The sequence below is a fragment of the Acipenser ruthenus genome, chromosome 25, assembly GCF_902713425.1.
Source record: "Acipenser ruthenus chromosome 25, fAciRut3.2 maternal haplotype, whole genome shotgun sequence".
Taxonomy (NCBI): Eukaryota; Metazoa; Chordata; class Actinopteri; order Acipenseriformes; family Acipenseridae; genus Acipenser; species Acipenser ruthenus.
In genome coordinates this window covers 26,888,198-26,907,856 of record NC_081213.1, presented here as the reverse complement: position 1 = coordinate 26,907,856, position 19,659 = coordinate 26,888,198, and the positions used below count along the sequence as shown (strand labels likewise).

General features: G+C 40.4%; 2 protein-coding genes across 8 annotated transcripts; both read left to right on the top strand.

Moving 5' to 3' along the window:
• Positions 1-1,146: 1,146 nt before the first annotated feature.
• Positions 1,147-15,295, top strand: LOC117971347 (cadherin-related family member 4-like). Of its 7 annotated transcripts, XM_059000292.1 has the most exons (20): positions 1,148-1,394; positions 1,583-1,612; positions 1,758-1,930; positions 2,259-2,421; positions 2,710-2,804; positions 3,376-3,474; positions 4,256-4,359; positions 4,680-4,810; positions 5,296-5,476; positions 6,252-6,402; positions 7,156-7,258; positions 7,869-8,087; positions 8,558-8,703; positions 9,031-9,175; positions 9,629-9,843; positions 10,309-10,448; positions 10,964-11,020; positions 11,353-11,446; positions 11,735-11,762; positions 12,254-13,753. In XM_059000292.1, exons 1-20 carry the CDS (start codon positions 1,277-1,279, stop codon positions 12,307-12,309), a joined length of 2,448 nt encoding a protein of 815 aa, XP_058856275.1. In that variant the 5' UTR covers positions 1,148-1,276; the 3' UTR covers positions 12,310-13,753. The 7 variants fall into 7 exon arrangements, 6 of the variants coding, with proteins under 6 accessions (XP_058856280.1, XP_058856279.1, XP_058856278.1 ...); XM_059000293.1 differs by lacking the exons at positions 11,353-11,446; positions 12,254-13,753 and adding an exon at positions 14,326-15,295; XM_059000294.1 differs by lacking the exon at positions 11,353-11,446 and having other exon boundaries at positions 12,254-13,752.
• A 682-nt stretch (positions 15,296-15,977) lies between these two features.
• LOC117412533 (toll-like receptor 9) lies at positions 15,978-19,394 on the top strand (the record flags this gene model as incomplete). The annotated part of the gene is made up of 1 exon (XM_034020989.3): positions 15,978-19,394. A coding segment is annotated over one exon (3,147 nt), but the record flags the coding sequence as incomplete, so codon positions are not given.
• Between the last annotated feature and the right edge of the window lie 265 nt (positions 19,395-19,659).

Sequence of the window (19,659 nt, the reverse complement as noted above, 5' to 3'; positions counted from 1 at the left end):
TCAGTGCCTCCATTTGAATGGCTTGATTTGAATAACTGTGGCTGTTGCTGTTGATAGCGCTGAGACCTGCAACAATCCTGTTGATTTGATTTATTATTTCCAATTTGTAAATTTGTCAAAGACATTCAAAAGGGCACCTATGATTTATTAGAAAGGACAAACTGCATGTTATTTTTTACGAGGTTTATAATCGGTGCAGTACATTACTGCCTTTTTAATAGCGGCAGAGCCTGGCGGCAAACTGTCTGGTGAGCACAAACAAGCGTCTTAACTGCTATGCAAAAGAAAAGCCTGGCTTGTCTGTGCAGGTGTGGTTATAGATCTTTCAACCGACTGGGAGAGAATCCACAACGTTCTTGCAGGACTTGAACACACTTTTTTCCCTTGTTGTATTTATTCATTCAGTGCTGCCGCTCTCTCAGTGCTCATTACAGGTCAAGTAAAGGTGTTTGTTTCTTAATACGTGTTAACATGAGGAAGGCAGTTTCCAGAGTTCACAAAACATGCAAACAGTTCTCAAAGGAAAAGAACATTGACGTGTGTGCAGGGTTGCTGACGTAGCCACCATTAAAAACATGTTTTTGTTTGCTTTTTTTTTGTTTGCCTCTTTCTTTCTTTCTTTCTTTCTTTCTTTCTTTCTTTCTTTCTTTCTTCAGCATAGCTTTTATTGAAGTACCTGTAAATGTTTCAACATGGGACTAGGCTGTTTCCAGGGGGTTTATTTGAGCAACCTTTCTACTGCCGGTATGAGGCACAGCAGGATTTTTTTAGAGCATTTTACAGTACCCCCTTAAGGTGGTTGATGCAATTCACGTCGATCCCTGATACTGTAAAATGCTCTAATACTGTGCAAGTCTGTCTTGTATACCGGCTGGGAGTTGGCTGATTAATTCGACCCCTGTGGGTCTGTAACAATATTCTGGGGCCAAAATGGCCCTTTTCTCCTTTTTCAGTTAAACTGGTTCCAAGCACAAGGAGGGCGACATTTTGAGAATTGGTAGCAATAACAGTAACTCTATCTTTCTCTCTCTGTCTCTACGTTGTTTGATTGTTGGCCCGCCCTGTGTTTATTACTTATTTATTTTTTAAATTTTGAAATACAGGGGGAGGTTTTTACACTGCAGAAAAGTTCCTTATTTCTGTCTCAACATGCTTGAATGGTTCATTGTTTGTGCAGTGGGTCCTTAGAATGCCACCTTCCATTTACCCCTGAATACATAGCAACCCCATTCACTCTGTGTTTGCCCTGGGTCTTGGAAATTCAAACAGAAACTTGATGCCAGAGCTTTCAACACACGCAGGGATCAACACCACTTCTCTCCAGGCAGCTTTTACAAGAACCACGATGGACAGAGCAGCAACCTTGAGACTGCTTCTGATTGTACTGTTACAAGGTGCGTACTAATTAATTTCCTTATTATTTTGACTTTAAAAGTCATGTTACAACAACTGTTAATGTGAACATTTTCAATAAAATTTGAAGTATAAAAAAACACATACATTAGTTATAACACTGTAAACAAATTGATTCTATTTGGACATAGAATAGTTGTGAGTATTTTTTATAATTTTTTTTTTTCAGTATGTAGATCCTTTTGCATCTATGAGCCTTGTAAGTATTATTATTATTATTATTATTATTATTATTATTATTATTATTATTATTATTATTGATATTATTATTATTAAATAAATTTACCATTTATGTTGCAACAGCAAATGTATATAATTATTGATTTATTCTCTTGCTTCTTGAGACTTTGACACCCTTCCACAAACTGTTAGAATCCCAGAAAACAGTGTGCCAGGAACCACAGTTCATTCATTCACTCTTGGAAACTGGCATTCAATGTCAACAGTATCCATGACTGTCAGTCCTGCAACCACATTCTTCAACAACCCTTCAATCAACTCAGGAAAAACAGCAACGGTGAGAGCTGCTAGTACTCATGTACATGTTAGCTGTCAACATGTAGTGTTTCCTTCGCTTTCTTTTTCAATAAACAATGGCAGTGGATTCAATCACAAAAGCAGCACTCTTGTTATGTGGCGACCGTGAACTTCCACAGCACAGGCTGCAAGGCTTAGGTGAAGGACTTGAACACAAGGTTGTTTTTTGGGTTTTTTTCGGTTCATTTTTTTGCAGTGGTGTACTTGTGATGTAGGCTTTCTGTGGCTGTTTTTTTATATTAATATACTCTTCATAGAGATCATTTTATCATGTCACTGGTCGTTTATGTGCTATTTCTTTTCCCCAGATCAAACTGAACAGCTCTGCAGCACTAAATGCTTTGATGGTGAATCAATACAACATAGCCATCACTTATACTAATGGCTACGGCAGCATTTCTTCTAACCTCTACGTGCAGATCACTCCAGTCAGCTATCCCCTCCAGTGTGCAACACCTTTCTCAAGCCAGGGTAAGAGAACACTGTACTGGGGGAGTTCACAGTAGGATCAACAACTTTAAAAACATGTGACTCTCTGGCTACCTTTGCCTTCAATATATGTACATGCTGTCAAACTTGACCCATACATTTTTTTCACGAGCTATATTGGCTCTTACAGAGGCGTTGTTAAGATGGTGATTAAAAATTGGATCTCAAGAACGGATAGGGTTCTGTGTACAGTATACGTTGCACTGTGCTTTACCTGCTGAGCATGCAGAACCCAGCAGAGTGATGCTCTTCTTTCTGCTTGGCTTTCAGTCGGAGATACAGTGCAGGTGCTGGAGAATGTGCCCAAGACCACCAAGATTTACACAGCCATCACTACTAACGCCAATGCTGGCACAATCTTCAGTGTAAGGACAGTGTGTCTTCTTCTTTCATGTTTTTCTGACTGTGTTCACCTGCTTGGGTATCATTTACAGATAGTGTTTCTAAGTACACACTAATTACGCTTTAAATGCACATGTGGTTACAGAGCAGTTGGATTGTAAATGCACAACACGTTTACAAATGCAGTGTTTTGAAGATGATGTTAGACTGCCTCAGAGGCTTACTATGTAATTGAACATGTAGTTGCATTTAAACTACAGAACAATGTGTGTAATTACTGTGTTATTGTTGTGCAATAAAGTAGGATTAAGAGGCACTTAAAGTAAAGTGTTTCCTTGTATTTAATCTATATGTTCCTGTTCCAGGGATTGTTTAAAATATTTATATAGCGGAGCTGGTGGTGGGAAATGTTGTGTGTGTTTTTTTTTTTTTTTATGTACCAGTGGTATATCTTTTAGGGCTTGTGTCCTTTCTTGAACTCCACTTTCATGCTCTGGGTTAAACTCGGTTAAGTAACTTGGGTTAATCTTCATCTAAGAGCTACTGTTGCTACTTGGGTATCGGCTATTGAAAAACTATTTTCTTGTTTCCCAGTATAACATAATGCAGGTTGTGCCAAATGGAGATTTTACCATCGACGCGTCTGGCAACGTTTATCCAAATCAGGCTTTCAATTATCAGACCGGTGACCGGGTAAGAGGATATCTCTGCTACTCTCAACAATGCATCACTGTTTTTGAAGTCGTGTTGAAAAGCCATTGCAGAAATTTTACGAAACAAACAAAAAAAAATCACTCTTGTGACGAAATGCAATATGGCTACGGGATATACCTAATCCAGGCTCTTTGCATGGTTTCTAGATAGAGGGGGGTGGGGGTGACTTCTGCTTAGATAAGTGTAAGGAAACTAACTGATGTATATATTTGTGTGTGAAGGAGCGCATACAACAAGGATTTAAGCTGGATTTAGTTTCCTTTATTGATTCCAATAATCAAAAAAGTCACTTTCACAGCTTAATCATTATCACTAGACACAGAAATGAGGCCACTAGTTATTGCAGAAATGAAGCAATAACTTATCTCTAGGAGGGCATCCGACACGGTGCTGGTGTATGTTCTTGGAGGATTGTCATGAATGCTAAAATGTACTCTCAAATGCCTGTCTTATATGTCTTGCCTAAACGTGTGTGAAAGTTTTTGCAAGCTTAGCTTCTCTTTGTGCCAGCAATGTTCCACCAAGGTCAAGTTCCCACACCCCACTTGCAGCTGTGCTGAGCACTGTACTCAATAATATTGTTTGAATCGCTTTGTTACCCTTGCATAAATTTCTTTCTATAAACTGAGTATCCACAATACTTTTTAATTTACCTATTTCCCTACATGAGCATTTCCCACAATATCTCTAAGAAGAGATATTGTGACGTGACAATAAAATGACTGTGACTGTGTTCTCCGGCTCCCCCTTCTGGCTGCAGAGTTTCACGCTGACGATAAAGGTGCTGGATCAGCACAGAGCTTCATGCACGGGGACCCTCACTGTGGAGGTCTTGCCCGTTGACAAGACCACCATATCCTTCAAGTGAGTATGGGGCGCCATTGTAAGGCTGTGCAGAAAATCGCAGATGCATAGTACTAGAGTGCACATGTACATGTACATTTCAAATCTGTGACATTAACTGTGAAATGTACTGAAATAATCTGCTTCAGTAACACGTCTCTTCATTAAATGAATCCATCACGACTATGACCACATGTTCACATGTGACACGTGTTCAGAGAGCTTCGGTTTCAATAAAAGACCGGTCTACAGACTTTTACTTTTTCACCAGATACCATCTCAAAGTGCCCGGACTAGTCTAATCACTAAAGATACTGAATTTCATAATATCTTTTCCCCAGGGATGTCAACCAGGCTGTAACTATTCGGGAGAACACAGGGCCAGCAGCTGTGGTAGCTACAGTCACAGCTCTGGGAACAAATGTGCACTACCAGTTAATAACCCCAACCTCAGCCTTTCAGATCAATGAAAGTAAGAAATCTTCTGTACTGAGCCTGATAGGGTATCAGAAGGGATCTTCCCTGCATACCATTTCATTGTACCTTTAAAATCTGATGTAAATCATAAGTAAATATTTGTTAAGTGTGTGGTTGATTTGACTATGGCTTCAACATTATCCATGGTGTGAGTCATTATACAGGATAAGGTTCTACTTAGACAAAATAAAAACCTTTTATAAGGTCTGTATGCCTGTTATGTTAGGCGTTTTGTGTTGCTATAGAAAACCCAGTCGTGTTATATTTGCTTACAAGGTACTGGTTATTTTTGTGCACGTACCTCAAATCATAACTCAAAATTATCACTGATTCTGTGCTTTTCCAGTCGTGGTTTTCAGCATGGCCATAAACAAGTTTGCATGCACAGGGATGGTGCCGCCTTGGTGTAAATACAGTGAATTAACCTACATGAATGGGACACAGTGTGTTTTAGGCTCCTGTGTTTTGCTTGCTGTATAGAAACAGGGGTGATCAGGACCACCTACAATCTCGGTCTGGATTCCAACCCAGGCCTGGCTGTTACCTCCTTACTGGTCCGTGCCTACGACCCTGTCCATAAGGTCAGCGCCACAGCTACTGTGCAAGTGACGGTGCAGGACGCCAATGATATCCCTCCACTCTGCACGCCTGCGGTCGTTGTGTAAGTGTGACGGGCAGTGCGGTGTGATGCTCTGCCGTTATGGATTCTGTCCCCTGTCGCTGAGATGAGGATAAAAGCTCTAAAACCTGGGATGCAAACAAGCCTGCCGCTTTTTTGTATTGTGGTTAAGACGCTCGCTTGTGGTGCGCAGACTCCCCAGTTCGAGCTCAGTCTCATAAGAAACAGATATTTACTGTGTATTCATCAGTGTGCCTTTATTCAGTTCTCTCTAGATAGCAATATTAAACGTATTCCTTGAGAAGGGTAGTGTGCTGACAGCTAATTCAAACAAACTTTTCCCTAACTTGTTTATTCTTCTCGGGTCTCCCTCCTCTGGCCCAGGGAGTTATGCAGTAACTGATTTATAAAGATGCTTTTCACTGCTGGTCGATTCCATGATGATAGTAAGAATGGGCGTGGTAGACATGTTGCACATTTGTTTAAATAAAATCAATGACGTTACTAAGAAACCTGCATACTGCTAGCAGGTCTCCATGTGATCTGTGTGTGCAACATTCCTTGAGATTGCCCTTTTGACATTAACTTAAATTTGCGGGTTGACCTGCATTTCCATGTCATCATAATAAATGACCTGGAGACCTGTCGTTTCTTCTTCTTGTTTTTGAAACAAAGCAGACCATTTTAGGTTTGTCTTTCAAACTGTCAGTTTGACATGGAATCCCACTATCAGCAGTGTTTAGAGAAATACTGCAGTTTGCTGTCTCCCCAGTTCAATATAGTTCCGTAACCCTTGGTGTTTCTTTCCAATGAACAGAACTCATGTGCCGGAGACCACACCCATTGCAGGCACTCTCTTTACCTTGAGCTGCACGGACAGGGACAGCACGGGCAACACGCTCTCTTACAGCATTCAGGCTGACGGTGTATCTAAGTACATGTTCCGTCTGCAGGGGACCACGCTGGAGGTGAGGGGTGAGCATGGAGCTGGAACCAAAGCCCATGAACCATCAGGTTTTGTCTGTGGATTATTATTATTATTATTATTTAGCAGACGCTTTTATCCAAAGCGACTTACAGAAATTAAACAAAATATAAAAGTATATGTTACAGGCAATAAAAAAGCAAAACAAACACATATATACAAAATTAATATAAATAAAGGAAAAAATACAAAAATATATTTAAATAGGAATTTACATAAAGGTTGAATGAGTGGGTTTTGAGAAGACGGTGGAAAGCAATAAAAGACTGAACAGTCCTGCTTCCACCACAGGGGGACGAGGGAAGAGAAAGAGCGAGCACGGGAGGAAGGAGAGTGAAGAAAAAGAGCGAGCACAGGAGGAAGGAGAGTGAAGAGAAGGCATAACAAGTGGGCCAGTAGAGGATGAGCTAAGAGGGCGAGAGGGAATATAAGGAGACATGAGGAATTGGAGATAGGAAAGGGGCAGTATGATGAAGAGAGCGATAGACAAAGGCAAGGGTCTTAAACAGGATTTGAGCAGAGAGAGGTATCCAGTGGAGAGTGTGAAGCAGAGGGGTAGAGTGAGAGTAGCGGGGTTGGGAATACCAGATGAGCAGCAGGATTTTGAATAAGTTGAAGAGGGCGAATCGCCGAAGCAGGGAGACCAGCTCAATAGAAGATCAAACTTTCATTTTAGTTTTTTTTTTATTTTTTATTTTAATTGCTAATGTTTTTTTGTATTTATTTTTTCCCCCAGTTAAACAATACACTGGACTATGACTCTGCTGTAATGGCAGGTGTTGATTTCCAGTACCCCATTACCATCCTAATAAAAGACAGTGGAGTGCCTCAGTTGACAAGTAAGTCACATTTCATGTCTTCTATGAAGTAAGAGAGCTTTTCCATTTAGCCCTTCCATCGATAACACTGCTGTGAACGACTTTCACGTCCTGTCTTTACATTACATTTAGAGTATTTGCTAACGCTCTGCTTTCTGTTGTAGCAACCAACATCATTTCTAAAAACTGCTCTCTTTGTAGGTCTTCCTTTGCTTTTTACAGAACCAGTTTGTTCCGTTGCAATGCAATGGGATAAGTAACAGGTGCATTGCTGTATTAACCAGCGCAGTTGAATGATTGATTAAGGGAGCTGCTGCTGGGGGTATGTTCTGAAGGCTGTGTGGTCCAGTGGTTAAAGAAAAGGGCTTGTAACCAGGAGGTCCCCGGTTCAAATCCCACCTCAGCCACTGACTCATTGTGTGACCCTGAGCAAGTCACTTAACCTCCTTGTGCTCCGTCTTTCGGGTGAGACGTAATTGTAAGTGACTCTGCAGCTGATGCATAGTTCACACACCCTAGTCTCTGTAAGTCGCCTTGGATAAAGGCGTCTGCTAAATAAACAAATAATAATAATAATAATAATAATAATAATAATAATAATTTGTACAGCTGTTAATCTTCCATTTTCCAGCCAGCGTTTCAGTGTTTGTGACGGTTACTCCAGTTAACGAGTTCCCCCCCACCTTCAAGGAACCTTTCACCTTCACAGTGAACGAGAGAAGCCCGGTGGGTACCGTCATTGGGGTGGTCACAGCAACTGACCGTGACTGGCCCTTCAACAACATCCAGTACCGAATCACTGGAGGCAATGGCAACAACCCACCCCAGTTCTACATTGATCCCAGGAGCGGTGAGTGTCAACATATGGTCAGACTGGAACGAATAAAACAAAGCAAAAAAAACCAAAAAAAACATTTGCCATTGTTGAAATAAAACGTTAAAACATTTTTTTTTTTTAAAAACTTCCATTAAATGACATGAAAAAAATGTGGGAAAATATATTTTTCTGTGTTAGTCGAGGTAATTATAAATAATAGCATGTGTTTCTTTATTTTCACTTTCACCTGATAGAGATGTTTGATGTCTTGAAAGCTTGTCTTTATGTCGGATTGTTTGTGTGAAACTGTTAAGTATAACAAACAGAATCAATGTCTGAAAAGAAAACTTCACCTCCTGACAATGTATATATATATATATATACACTGTATCTTAATTGACAAACATTGCTGTTATCTCAAGAGTAGTGTGAGTGTGTCTGAACCCAGATCTTCCTCACCTCTAAATGACCGCTACATTTGCTCTGTCAACCTTTGTTTGAAGGCCAGATCAATCTCTTGTCCACTCTGGACTTTGAAAGACAGTCGACCTACCAGCTGAAGATTGAGGCAGTGGATATGAACCAAGACCTGCAGCCTGACCCCAATAGACAGAAGACAGCCTTGCAGACCATCACTATCGAGGTCCAGGTAAGTAAAATAGATGTGGGATAAGGCTGCAATGCCTCCCAGTGTCCCTCAATGGAATCTTATACCACCACCTACATAAAAAAAAATAAAAAGCACCCATACTTTTAAGACAAAGTGTTACATCCCCTGATAGTAATGTTGGTTTTCATAATGTATATATAACTTATATTGTACATACGCAAAGAGGCCTTCTCTAATCATCTAAATGCTAGCAGTATTTAGGTTGGCTGCCATTAAGGGCCAGATTAGTTCAATTTCTATTAAATATCCTACACTGTTGCATTTCTTGACTAAAATCATTGAAATTTTGATTTTTTTTCCACCCAGGATACCAACGATAACCCACCAGTGTGCAATCCTCCATACTACGAGGCCACTATCTTCTCCACCCTCAAAGCCGGGCAGGAAATCGTTCTGGTTCAGTGCACTGACCAAGACATCACCTCCACGCTCACCTACACGCTCGTGGGAGGCAAGTGCCGGTGAAGCCAGGACGACACTGTTACAGTTTCTAAAATGGAATCTTGTAGTGGCAAACCTAGTAATGCAGTATGTAACTGTACAGTACAATGCCATAGCTACAGTATTTAACTACAGTACATGCGTGCAATAATTACAACAAAGTATATATATATATATATATATATATATATATATATATATATATATATATATATATATATATATATATATATATAGTTTGTTGTAAATGCATATATATATATATAATATATGCATTTAATTTGGTAACACTGTATTTCACTTGTTTAATTATTACCACTAAAATAGTTGGGAAGATCAATGGATATTTTCAAGATATTGCATCATTAATTTTGCATGTAACTTGAACAGCTACAATAAAGATTTTGCTTTAATGTGCTTTTCTGTCCAGCCTGTCTTCAGCTGTGTTTTGTATTAATTCCAGGTAATGTTAACAATCGATTCACCATGACTAAAAGCACTCTGGTATCCCAGAACACCTTCTCTTACCTGAAACCGGGGGTGTATGACCCTACGACCTATGAACTCCTGGTCAAGGTGACGGACGGTGGGCCCCCGACCTTCTCCACCACGGTGACAGTGATAGTCCACGTGATTCCATGGACAACCACAGTCCCCACCACCCCCCTCAAAACCACGGTAGGGCGGCTCGTATAATCACCACAATGTGGTCTTCTGTTTATTCAAAGACCTGGCGCAGCAGTGTTCCTCATCCTTGCTTTGGAGGGACACCTTTATTTATTTATTTTTATTTAGTGCTCATGAACGGTGAGGTATTGTACAGCTGTAACGGGCAGTGCTGTATGTTACACTGCCGTTACGGATTCTGTCCCCTGTCGGTGAGATGAGATGAGGTTTAAAGCTCTAACAACAATACTGCAGATGAGCCTGGCTCTTTTGCATTGTGGTTAAGATGCTCGTTTGCGGTGTCCAGGTTCACTGGTTCATGCCCAGCCTCCACCCAGCTACACAACCATACTAACCCAGCTGCCTCAAGAGAAATCCCCCAGGCAGCTCTGAGAGCCGGTGTGTGCAGATTTGCATGGTGGTTGTGAGAGTTGGAGGGAGGCAGTCATTTCTAAATTACGTTTTTTTATTTTTCAGAAAGTGACCCAGGTTCCTCAGATTGTCACTGTGTTTGACAATCAGTGGATCCCAGACCCCTGGTTCGTGGCCGTTCTTGCTGTGACTGGGGCCCTCTTACTGTTAGCACTAGCTTTACTGATCTGGAAACTGCTGAGCATGTATGTATCACAAGTCATCAGCTTTATGCTCACATTCTTTTCACAATGACAAAACAAGTCATTACTCACTTCCTATCCGAAAGTTTAGTTCAGAAATGCAGTCATGCAGAACATTCGTCAGTGGTAACATTTTGAAATTCAGAAATACAATTGATTTACAGGAACTGCCCTACAATAATGAGCACTAAGTCATCACCACAAATTACTGGACCCCATTTTGTCACTTATTTTTCTGCATTATTACATTTTAAACCAAACACAACTATGCTTTTTAGCATAACAACCTTTTTTTCCAGGAGCTAAGGCACACACATTACCAACAAAGAATAGAATCCGATATATTAACACTCATTCAATTCTGAGGAAGATCTGAGAGTGAGTTGCAGTTACGTGTCTGAAATGTGAGATGCAATGTTATTGAGGTGGAAGGGAAAGTAAGATCTATAAATACACTGTGCATTCTCCTGCAATCTCCACAAGGAGCGTAATATAGACGTGAGCGTCATCTCTTGCAGGACATCACTTTGCAGGCGAGTCCCAACAGAGATGGCCAAACCACTTCTGCAAGACAGGTGAGCTACACCTTGAGGGTCCGACGATGTAATGCATGCAGTTTACCACTGTGTGAATGCATGCTTCAAGACCTGCCTGGATCCAGGAAAACAACCTGCAAATCTGCCCGTTGGTCATTTGGATGAATAGATTTGATGAAGTCAGCCATGGAGGGTTTGGTAGGCTGTCTTGAGATATTGACCCCGCGATGGATGTGGGAGCCTCTCTGTTTTTAAACAGATTTGTACTGTGTAAGCTAGAATACCATTGCCGGTTTACAGTAGGCTGAGGCATATTTGAAAAACTGCTCGTCGTGGATTTAATTCTTCGGTGTGCTGTGTGTTTGGAACAGAACCTTTGGTGACACTGCAGTCCCCACACCAGAGAGGAGTCTCCCACAGGACCCCAGGAAAAAGAGAGAGCGCACACCAAGCCCACTGTCACTGGTAACACTGAGTGGCCCTGTCATTACAGCACACCTCACACAAACTCACACCCTACACAGCTTGCTTGCTTTCTTTCTTTAGTATTAATTGATACATTTACTCAAAATTGTCTTTCTGTTTAGTACTGCAAGGCCCCTATAGAAACCCATTATTTTAGATTCCAGGGAATTAATGGCCTGCCTACCAACTGTTGTTCAAATCAGTCTCCACTGTAGGCGGCTGTAGGTATTCAAGCACACCCCAGTTTAGTGTTCAGCAGGATGTAACCATTTTTTATTTATTTTCCAGCAATTTGATGGAAGAGCACAAGACCCATGTAAGTGATTTCTGTTTTCTAATGGTCTCCAAAAATGACCACTGTCGGATTAAAAATGATTTGATCAGGTGCATTTTAGTTAGTGAGAAAACCAGTTTGAGGATATACTTTACAATGTGTTTCCCATTTTTGCTTTAAACGCGTAACATATTCGTTCATTGCTGAGTGATTGTGCATCATTGCATTGGAGTGTTTAAAAAACTGAAAGCCATTCATCAACAAAAAAAATAAAATACACGAAAATGCCTTTTGTTTTGGGTGTATGCATGGACAAACTGAACCCCTTCCTATTTAAAAAGATAATCCATGCTAGATTCGAGCTGTCTGAAAGAGATATTGATTTTTTTACTCCTTGTATTTTGTATGCAGTGTACAAAAGACATCAGCTGTGAGGGGTACAAAAGTGTTAATTGAGAAAATCAGCAGTCATTTATAGTAATTGCCATCCATTGTGAGTACAGATAACCTAAATTGTCTTGCTTGTCTCTTAGTTACAGGGCGGGAATATCTTTTCAACAGTGTCACAGGACAGAGATGCTGGGTCTGAACAGAGACGTGCTTATTGATCACACAGCACCCCACTGTGATTCACTGAGCACCCCTGCCTCGCTGCCAGCTTCACATCCCAACATCCCAATCACAATGCTGTACTGTACTTTGAAGGTTCCATTCCACAGCTCTCCTTCAGCTGTTTGAACTTTTCCACACAATCTCCTGTTTTTTTAATCGCATATGGAAGGGCTGGCCAACCCCGGTCCTGGAGAGACGCAGGGTCATCTGTTTTTTTGTTCCACCTGAACCTATTATTTTCTTAACTGGTCAACACTAAAATAAATGTCCAGGTATTTAGCCATTGATGACTGAAAGATACCCAGAATACCTGCAGGATTGTGGCAACCTGGCATAGGGGTTAGGTTCTCAAAGCTGTTTATTCCAAATTGGAATTCGCACAATTTCCTCGGGTTTGTAAGAAGACCTCTGGGTTTTGGTTTTTTTTTTTTTTTTTTTTCTTGATTCAGAATTGTATTTGGTGTTTTCAGATGCGTTCATGCTGTTTTGGAGTAAATAGTTTTGAGAATCTAAACCATACTGTTCTGGTGATTTGTACTTGATGGGCATACTGTTTGGAACTCTTTAATCATATCCTGATGTAACTATCACTATTATCTGCTGTATTATTGAATTGTGGTTTGTCACACTTGAACAAAAGTTATTGTATTTCTTGCTCTTATTGTATTACTTGTATTGTAACACTTGAATGTATTTGTATTTGCTTGCGATTGTAAGTCGCCCTGGATAAGGGCGTCTGCTAAGAAATAAATAATAATAATAATAATAATAATAATAATAATAATAATAATAATAATAACTCCACTTACTGCAACACATGCCGTGCCAGCCTGCCTTACTGACATCGTGAAACTGGTGAATGGCACACAGATAAATCATTTCTCTGAAAGGGGAAGTACTGCATTAAAAATGATCTAAAGGGTCGTACATTTTAGAACTGAAATGTCGAGATGAATAACTGGATAAGGCAGCGGTGTAAAGGATACAGGACTAAAAATAAGGTGTGGATGGATGGATTATAAATATGACCATTCCTTATATTGTTTCATTTCTTTGATGCACAGCTACTGTGCTAGTCAGCCAGTACATGCATCGTATCTTGTGTAATGCACCTGTAAGTAATTGTGTAGAATGGCAACTGGAATAATGCCCTTAGAATCTGCTTCACTATGTGTACTTTATTTCCCAAAGCACTGAAGTTAAATTATGTCTGTGTTGTTTTGATCATTCCTTAAATATGTGTGCCTGTTCATTGTGTATTGACAAAGGCACTAGCAGAAACATTCTACTGTCAATTTTGTATGAATGCGAATTGCTGTGTAGCATATATTTGTATAATTTCAACAAGGCACCCACATTTTCCTTAACTACTCCTATGATTTTGTAAAAAATAACAATTTATCTGTTTTTTTTGTTATTATTGGATTAAATTTCTTCTTTAGAGTGAAAGATATAATAGCTTTCTGCAATAAGCACATATCTGAATGGTTAGAGTACATCTTTCTGTGCGGCCTCAGAAGAAATTTAAAACACAATATTATGCCAGTGGAGAAGTGATTAAGAATACCTCCACACCACTGAAGGTACCCTTTCATGTCAACTCATGCAACACTCACTGACAACTGCATTCACAGCAAAAGAAGACACAGCAATGCAAACACCACCTTTAACAGCAAAGGCCTGCAGACAGGCAGTTACACCAGCACCTGCTGCACTGAAGACGACGGCCTATTGGTCTTCTCTGCTTATCCATTTGACACCATGAAAAGAGCTTTGCAATGGAATTACAATTATATTTTTGACTAACCATACAGAAATGAATGCTTATGTCTTTCATAGTTAGTTCCACATTGCTGCCAGTGTTTCCACCTTTACCACTGAGTTACTTCTAAGAGAGAACTGAAACCAGCAGCTTATGGGATGTGAGCTTCTGAAGTCAGGTTTAGTCAGTTGAGAAGAATCATGCTGGCTTTTTTTCTTTTTTTTTTTTTAGGTTCTGTTGCATGCATGGCATTCACCTGACTGTCAGCATTCACCAGACTGTCTCAGAATAGAAAACCGTTTCAAAACTGGAGTACTAATTCTAGAGCAGGTTGTATTTTATTTATAAAACACTGGATGTCCGTGTTAAAGCTCAAACTATGGTAGGTGGAACTTGCTTTCTTTTTAAAAATACTGGAGACACCAAATGTTACATAAAATACTAGGAAGAAATACTCCATGAAATACTTTAATTGCAAACAGGAATCTGATAGAAAACAGCAAGGCTTGGTTATTTAAGGTAAATGTATTATTTATTGTTTTGTAGCACTATTGAAATGACACATATAGTACTTTAGAACATAATTAAAAATAATCTGTTCATACAATTAAATCCTAATGTTCACAAACAAGAAATATGTACACCGGCATATACTGTTAGACTGTAAATTGAGAACACATGAATCTGGTAAACCATAAATGTCTCACTGCAGTTTAAAAAATAAAGTGTAGTTTACTCTGTCCCTTTTGAACAGTCACTTGTAAGTAATTATTCACAAACTTACAAGCAACAGACTTTTACTTGAAAATAACTTCCCACAGTAGCCACAATTGAAAATCAAATCAGAAGGTCTGTGCTGTAATTATAAAGTGACTGTAAAAATGACTAACATTTCAATAGATGTCACCCCAACCTTTAGTTTTACAAGAGCACAGCTTGTGGGTTATTGATCTTTCAGAATCTTATTGACGGATGCATTAATTGTTGTTTGCAAATGTGGTGCATATATCTACGTGGTATTCTTTCGAAATACTAACATTTAAAAAAATGTGTTTGACTTTCAGAGGGTCAGAAATAAAGCTTTGACATCAATGCAATTCATGCAATGATTAATTTATTAAATAATTATATATGAATAATTATTTGTAATGGTAATTCCGCAAGAGACCACTGTCACCTGGGTTACTATTGGTAGGTTTTTTTTTTTATTATTATTTTTATATTAGATATTTTTTGTCAATAAAAAGTATCAAAATTCTGTGTTCAATAGTAAATACTGTCACAGAACTCCGATGTATTAAATGGTCTTTAAAGGGTAAGTAGTTTGAATGTGTTTTATTTATTTATTTATTTATTGCCATTTTGAATGTCCTTTACTGTTTTATGGTATTTGCAACCATTCCAAGTGGCTTTGGCTCCAATACAATATCAGCCTTTACCTGGCTTTGAATGGCTTTGTCTAGAGAATTGAAACTTCAATAACATCACACAGCCTTCCTTAATCCATTCAAATCATGTGACTTTGAACTCTCCTGGCCCACATGATCTCTCTGTGTAGACCCAGAGTGGAGTGGAATGAGGAAGGCTGTTCAGTGCCAGCACTTAGGATTTTCCTGTCATGCACAACCCGAGTGCACAGCTAGGTAAAGAAAAATGCTAAGAACTAAACACCGGAGCAACAGAACCTAGAACCATTAAAAATGATTGCAAACACCATAAAATAGTATGGGAAATGCAAAAAAGCTATAAAAATGACATTGACTCTTACTGTTTAAATTGATTTCGGGAGTCGTATAAAGCATTTCTCGTTTTAATAACAAAGCAATATTTAATAATATTAAATATGTTTTGCACTGGATGGGTCACCATGGTATTGATTACTAAAAGCCTGTATACATTTTCTTGTCACACAGAGGAACCGTCTGATATACCCTTCACTCTTCATCTGTCTCCTGGTGCCTCTGGCCAGGGCTACCCTTCCTAAGTTTTTTCTTTGTGACGACACCGATAATTCCACAGTGGTAGTCTGCAGCAAAAGAAAACTACTTGAAGTCCCTACGATCAGTTCCAGTAATGTGACCACTTTGTACCTGGACAGTAACAATATCAAGCTGGTGAAAAGAGATGCCTTCAGTGCCCTTCCAGGCCTGCAGAACCTGAGCATCATGTGGAATTGTCTTCCTACGAGGTTGAGGTCTCCTGGGTTGCCATCTTGTCGCATGGAGATTGAGCCAGAAGCCTTTGTGAACTTGAAGAATCTGGTCTACCTTGGCTTGTCTGGAAATAGCCTAACGTCAGTCCCCCATCTCCCCCCCAGCCTGAAGGTTCTCAGTTTGGCTTACAACAACATCGTCCACCTCAGCCATGCAAATTTCTCTGGGGCCCAAAACCTGGTGAACCTCAACCTGGACAAAAATTGTTACTACAACAACCCGTGTGGTGACACTTTTGATTTAAAGGAGGATGTCTTTAGGGATATGCACCAGCTAAAGGTTCTGTCGCTCAAGTTTAATAATATTACTGTGGTTCCCCGAGGCCTTCCACAGTTTTTGGAAGACCTTGATCTAAGAGAGAACAAGATCAGCAGAATCAACAGCATAGATTTTGCCAACCTAACCCAACTTAAAATCCTGAATCTTGAGTGGAACTGCCAGCGCTGTGACCATGCTGCTCAGCCCTGCTTCCCTTGTCTCAATAATGCTTCCATCAACCTGGATCCCAACTCTTTCCGGAACCAGAGGAATCTAATCTCCCTAAGCCTGCGAGGAAACTCTCTCAGGACCCTGTCCGACAGTCTCTTTGAACCTCTTGTCAACCTTTCCAACTTGGACCTATCTGACAACCTGTTAGCATATGCCATCGTGAATGGTACCTTTTTCAGCTACCTTAAGAAAGTCAAAACCCTCAATTTGATCTTCAATTATGAACCACTACACGTTTTCCCAACCCTTCAGCTATCTCCTCATTTCCAAGACATGGGTTCCTTGGAATGTCTCCTCCTCACTGGTTACTTCTTCCTCACTTTGGAGCCCACAGGACTAAAACCTTTAATGGCCCTCAGAAACCTTCAAAAACTAGACTTCCGGATGAACTTTCTAAATGAGATCAACATGTCAATGTTGACCAAGATTCGTACTCTGAAGCAGGTGGTGCTTTCTGAGAACATGCTGGCTTTTCCTCCTCGTTGTCCATCCGTAATTAATCATTCAGTTAATCTCCCTAAAGAACCAGAACATAATCTGTTACCAGGCTTTACTATGTCTGGTTTGTTCCAGCATCCAAGTCAAGTCAATGAAGATCCTGACTGGGACACTGATCTCATCCCACAGCTGAGGAATCTCCAGTACAAGTATTGCAACAACAGACTGTCACTTGATTTATCCAATAACAACATCATGTCCATACATCAGGATATCTTCCAAGGTTTAGAGGATGTGGTTTGTCTAGATTTGTCCTCCAACTATATCAGCCAACCCCTGAATGGAAGTCAGTTTTTGCCCTTAAAGAATCTCCGCTTCCTCAACCTGGCACAAAACCGGATAGACCTGTACTATGAAACTGCTTTTCAAGAGCTCAACAGTACCCTGATGGCCCTAGATCTTACCAGCAATGCTTACCACTTCCACATGAAGGGAATGGGTCACCGTTTTACCTTCATCCACCACCTGAAATCTCTCAGGTCCCTGAGCTTGGCCCAGAATGACATCGGCATCCGCATTTCCACCAGACTGGAGAGTGACTCTCTAAATTCACTTTATTTTGGTGGCAATCGCCTGGATTTGATGTGGGACGGCCAAAACGACCGTTATCTAAGATTCTTTTTGAACCTCACTAACCTCACCTTCCTGGACATCTCCAACAATCACCTGCGGTCTTTGTCTAAAGATGCCATGAACAACCTCCCCAAGACCTTGAAGATCCTTAATGTCAACCATAACAAGCTCATTTTTTTCCCCTGGTGGTGCCTTGAAAATCTGAGCAACCTTATACACCTTAACCTCAGCCATAACTCCCTTAGTACCATTCCCAAAGAAACTATCACATTTGGGAGTAAATTAAGAATCCTAGATCTCAGCTACAACAGCATCAAGAATCTACCTGAAGCTTTTTTCCAGAGCGCCTCCTCCTTGAACTTCCTCAACCTCAGTAACAATGCCCTTAAGTTCCTCTACTCCCAAAGCCTCCCTGCCCAAGTCCTAGGCAACCTCACTGAGCTGGCCATCCACAACAATCCCTTTACCTGCAACTGTGATTCCTCCTGGTTTATCGACTTTCTCAAGACCACACAGGTCAAAATTCCCCACCTCACCACCTATGTCACATGCGAGTTTCCCGAGTCCCAGCAAGGAAAGGCGGTCCTGTCTATGGATCCTCGTTCTTGCCAGGAGATCCTTGGTAATCTTGGCTTCCTCTGCACCTCATTCATGACTATCATCTTCACCGCCCTGCCAATTTTGAAGAAGCTTTATGGTTGGGACTGTTGGTACTTTATCCACATCTTCTGGGTGAGGCTCAAAGGCTACTCCCTGCTTTCCCAGCCAGACAGCCAATATGATGCCTTTGTTGCCTTCGACACTCGTCACAAAGCTGTGGCAGACTGGGTTTACAATGAGCTGAGGGTCAGCCTGGAGGACAAGGGGAGAAAGAGGTTCAAGCTTTGTCTGGAGGAGAGGGACTGGCTCGTTGGATTGTCTTGCATTCAGAACTTGTATGATGCGGTTTACAAGAGTAAAAAGACAGTCTTCGTACTGACCAATGGAGGCTCCATCAATGGGACCCTTAGGCAGGCATTCTTCATGGCCCAACAGCGCCTCTTAGATGAGAAGGTGGATGTGGTGGTCTTGGTCCTCTTGGATGAAGTGATGTATAAGTCCAAGTACTTGCAGATGAGGAAAATGCTCTGCAGGAAGTCTGTCCTCACTTGGCCTAGAAACCCCCACAGCCAGCCTCATTTCTGGGACAACATGCGAGCCACCCTGACCTCCGACAACAACCGCTACTATGACTCTAATATCAGTGAAAGCTTCTAAGCTCTGAAAAAGACACAAGTGCTGCAAACTTTAATTTCATCCTGAACACAGGGCACACACACTATTACTTAAGACTTACACAGCAAAGTGAGCATTACTGTTGAATTAAGATAAGGAGACCTACAACAGAGGAAGTGAAGTAGAATAGTGATTTGGTCTTTTAAAGAAAATTAGGTTTGCCTAAAATAATAGTTTTATACGTTGTTATTTTGGGGAAAATGACACAACTGTGTATGAGAACAAATAAAGACTCCAACACAAACGCCGAAGATCTCCTTGTAATTTTCTTTTATGTTGCTTTAGCCATAAACATATTTTTGATACTGTGGTTAGTTGTTGTGAAATGTATATTTCAATTGATTTGGTACTACGACTGCTACTATTACTTTATCTTATTTAATGATTATCAAAAGCTGTTTGTACACATTTTACGCATTTGGAATTCAATTATAATGAAATACGTATGGCGGAGCATTATAGTGTATGTAGTGGAGTGTTGATAAAGTACAATGACTGCTGTTCAAATTGATGTTGT

Coding starts and splice junctions, on each gene's coding strand:
- LOC117971347 (XM_059000292.1), top strand. CDS start 1,277: ATGCCAGAGCTTTCAACACACGCAGGGATCAACACCACTTCTCTCCAG. Junction 2,805..3,375: donor ATGCTGGCACAATCTTCAGT/GTAAGGACAGTG, acceptor CTTGTTTCCCAG/TATAACATAATGCAGGTTGT. Junction 6,403..7,155: donor TGCAGGGGACCACGCTGGAG/GTGAGGGGTGAG, acceptor TTTTTCCCCCAG/TTAAACAATACACTGGACTA.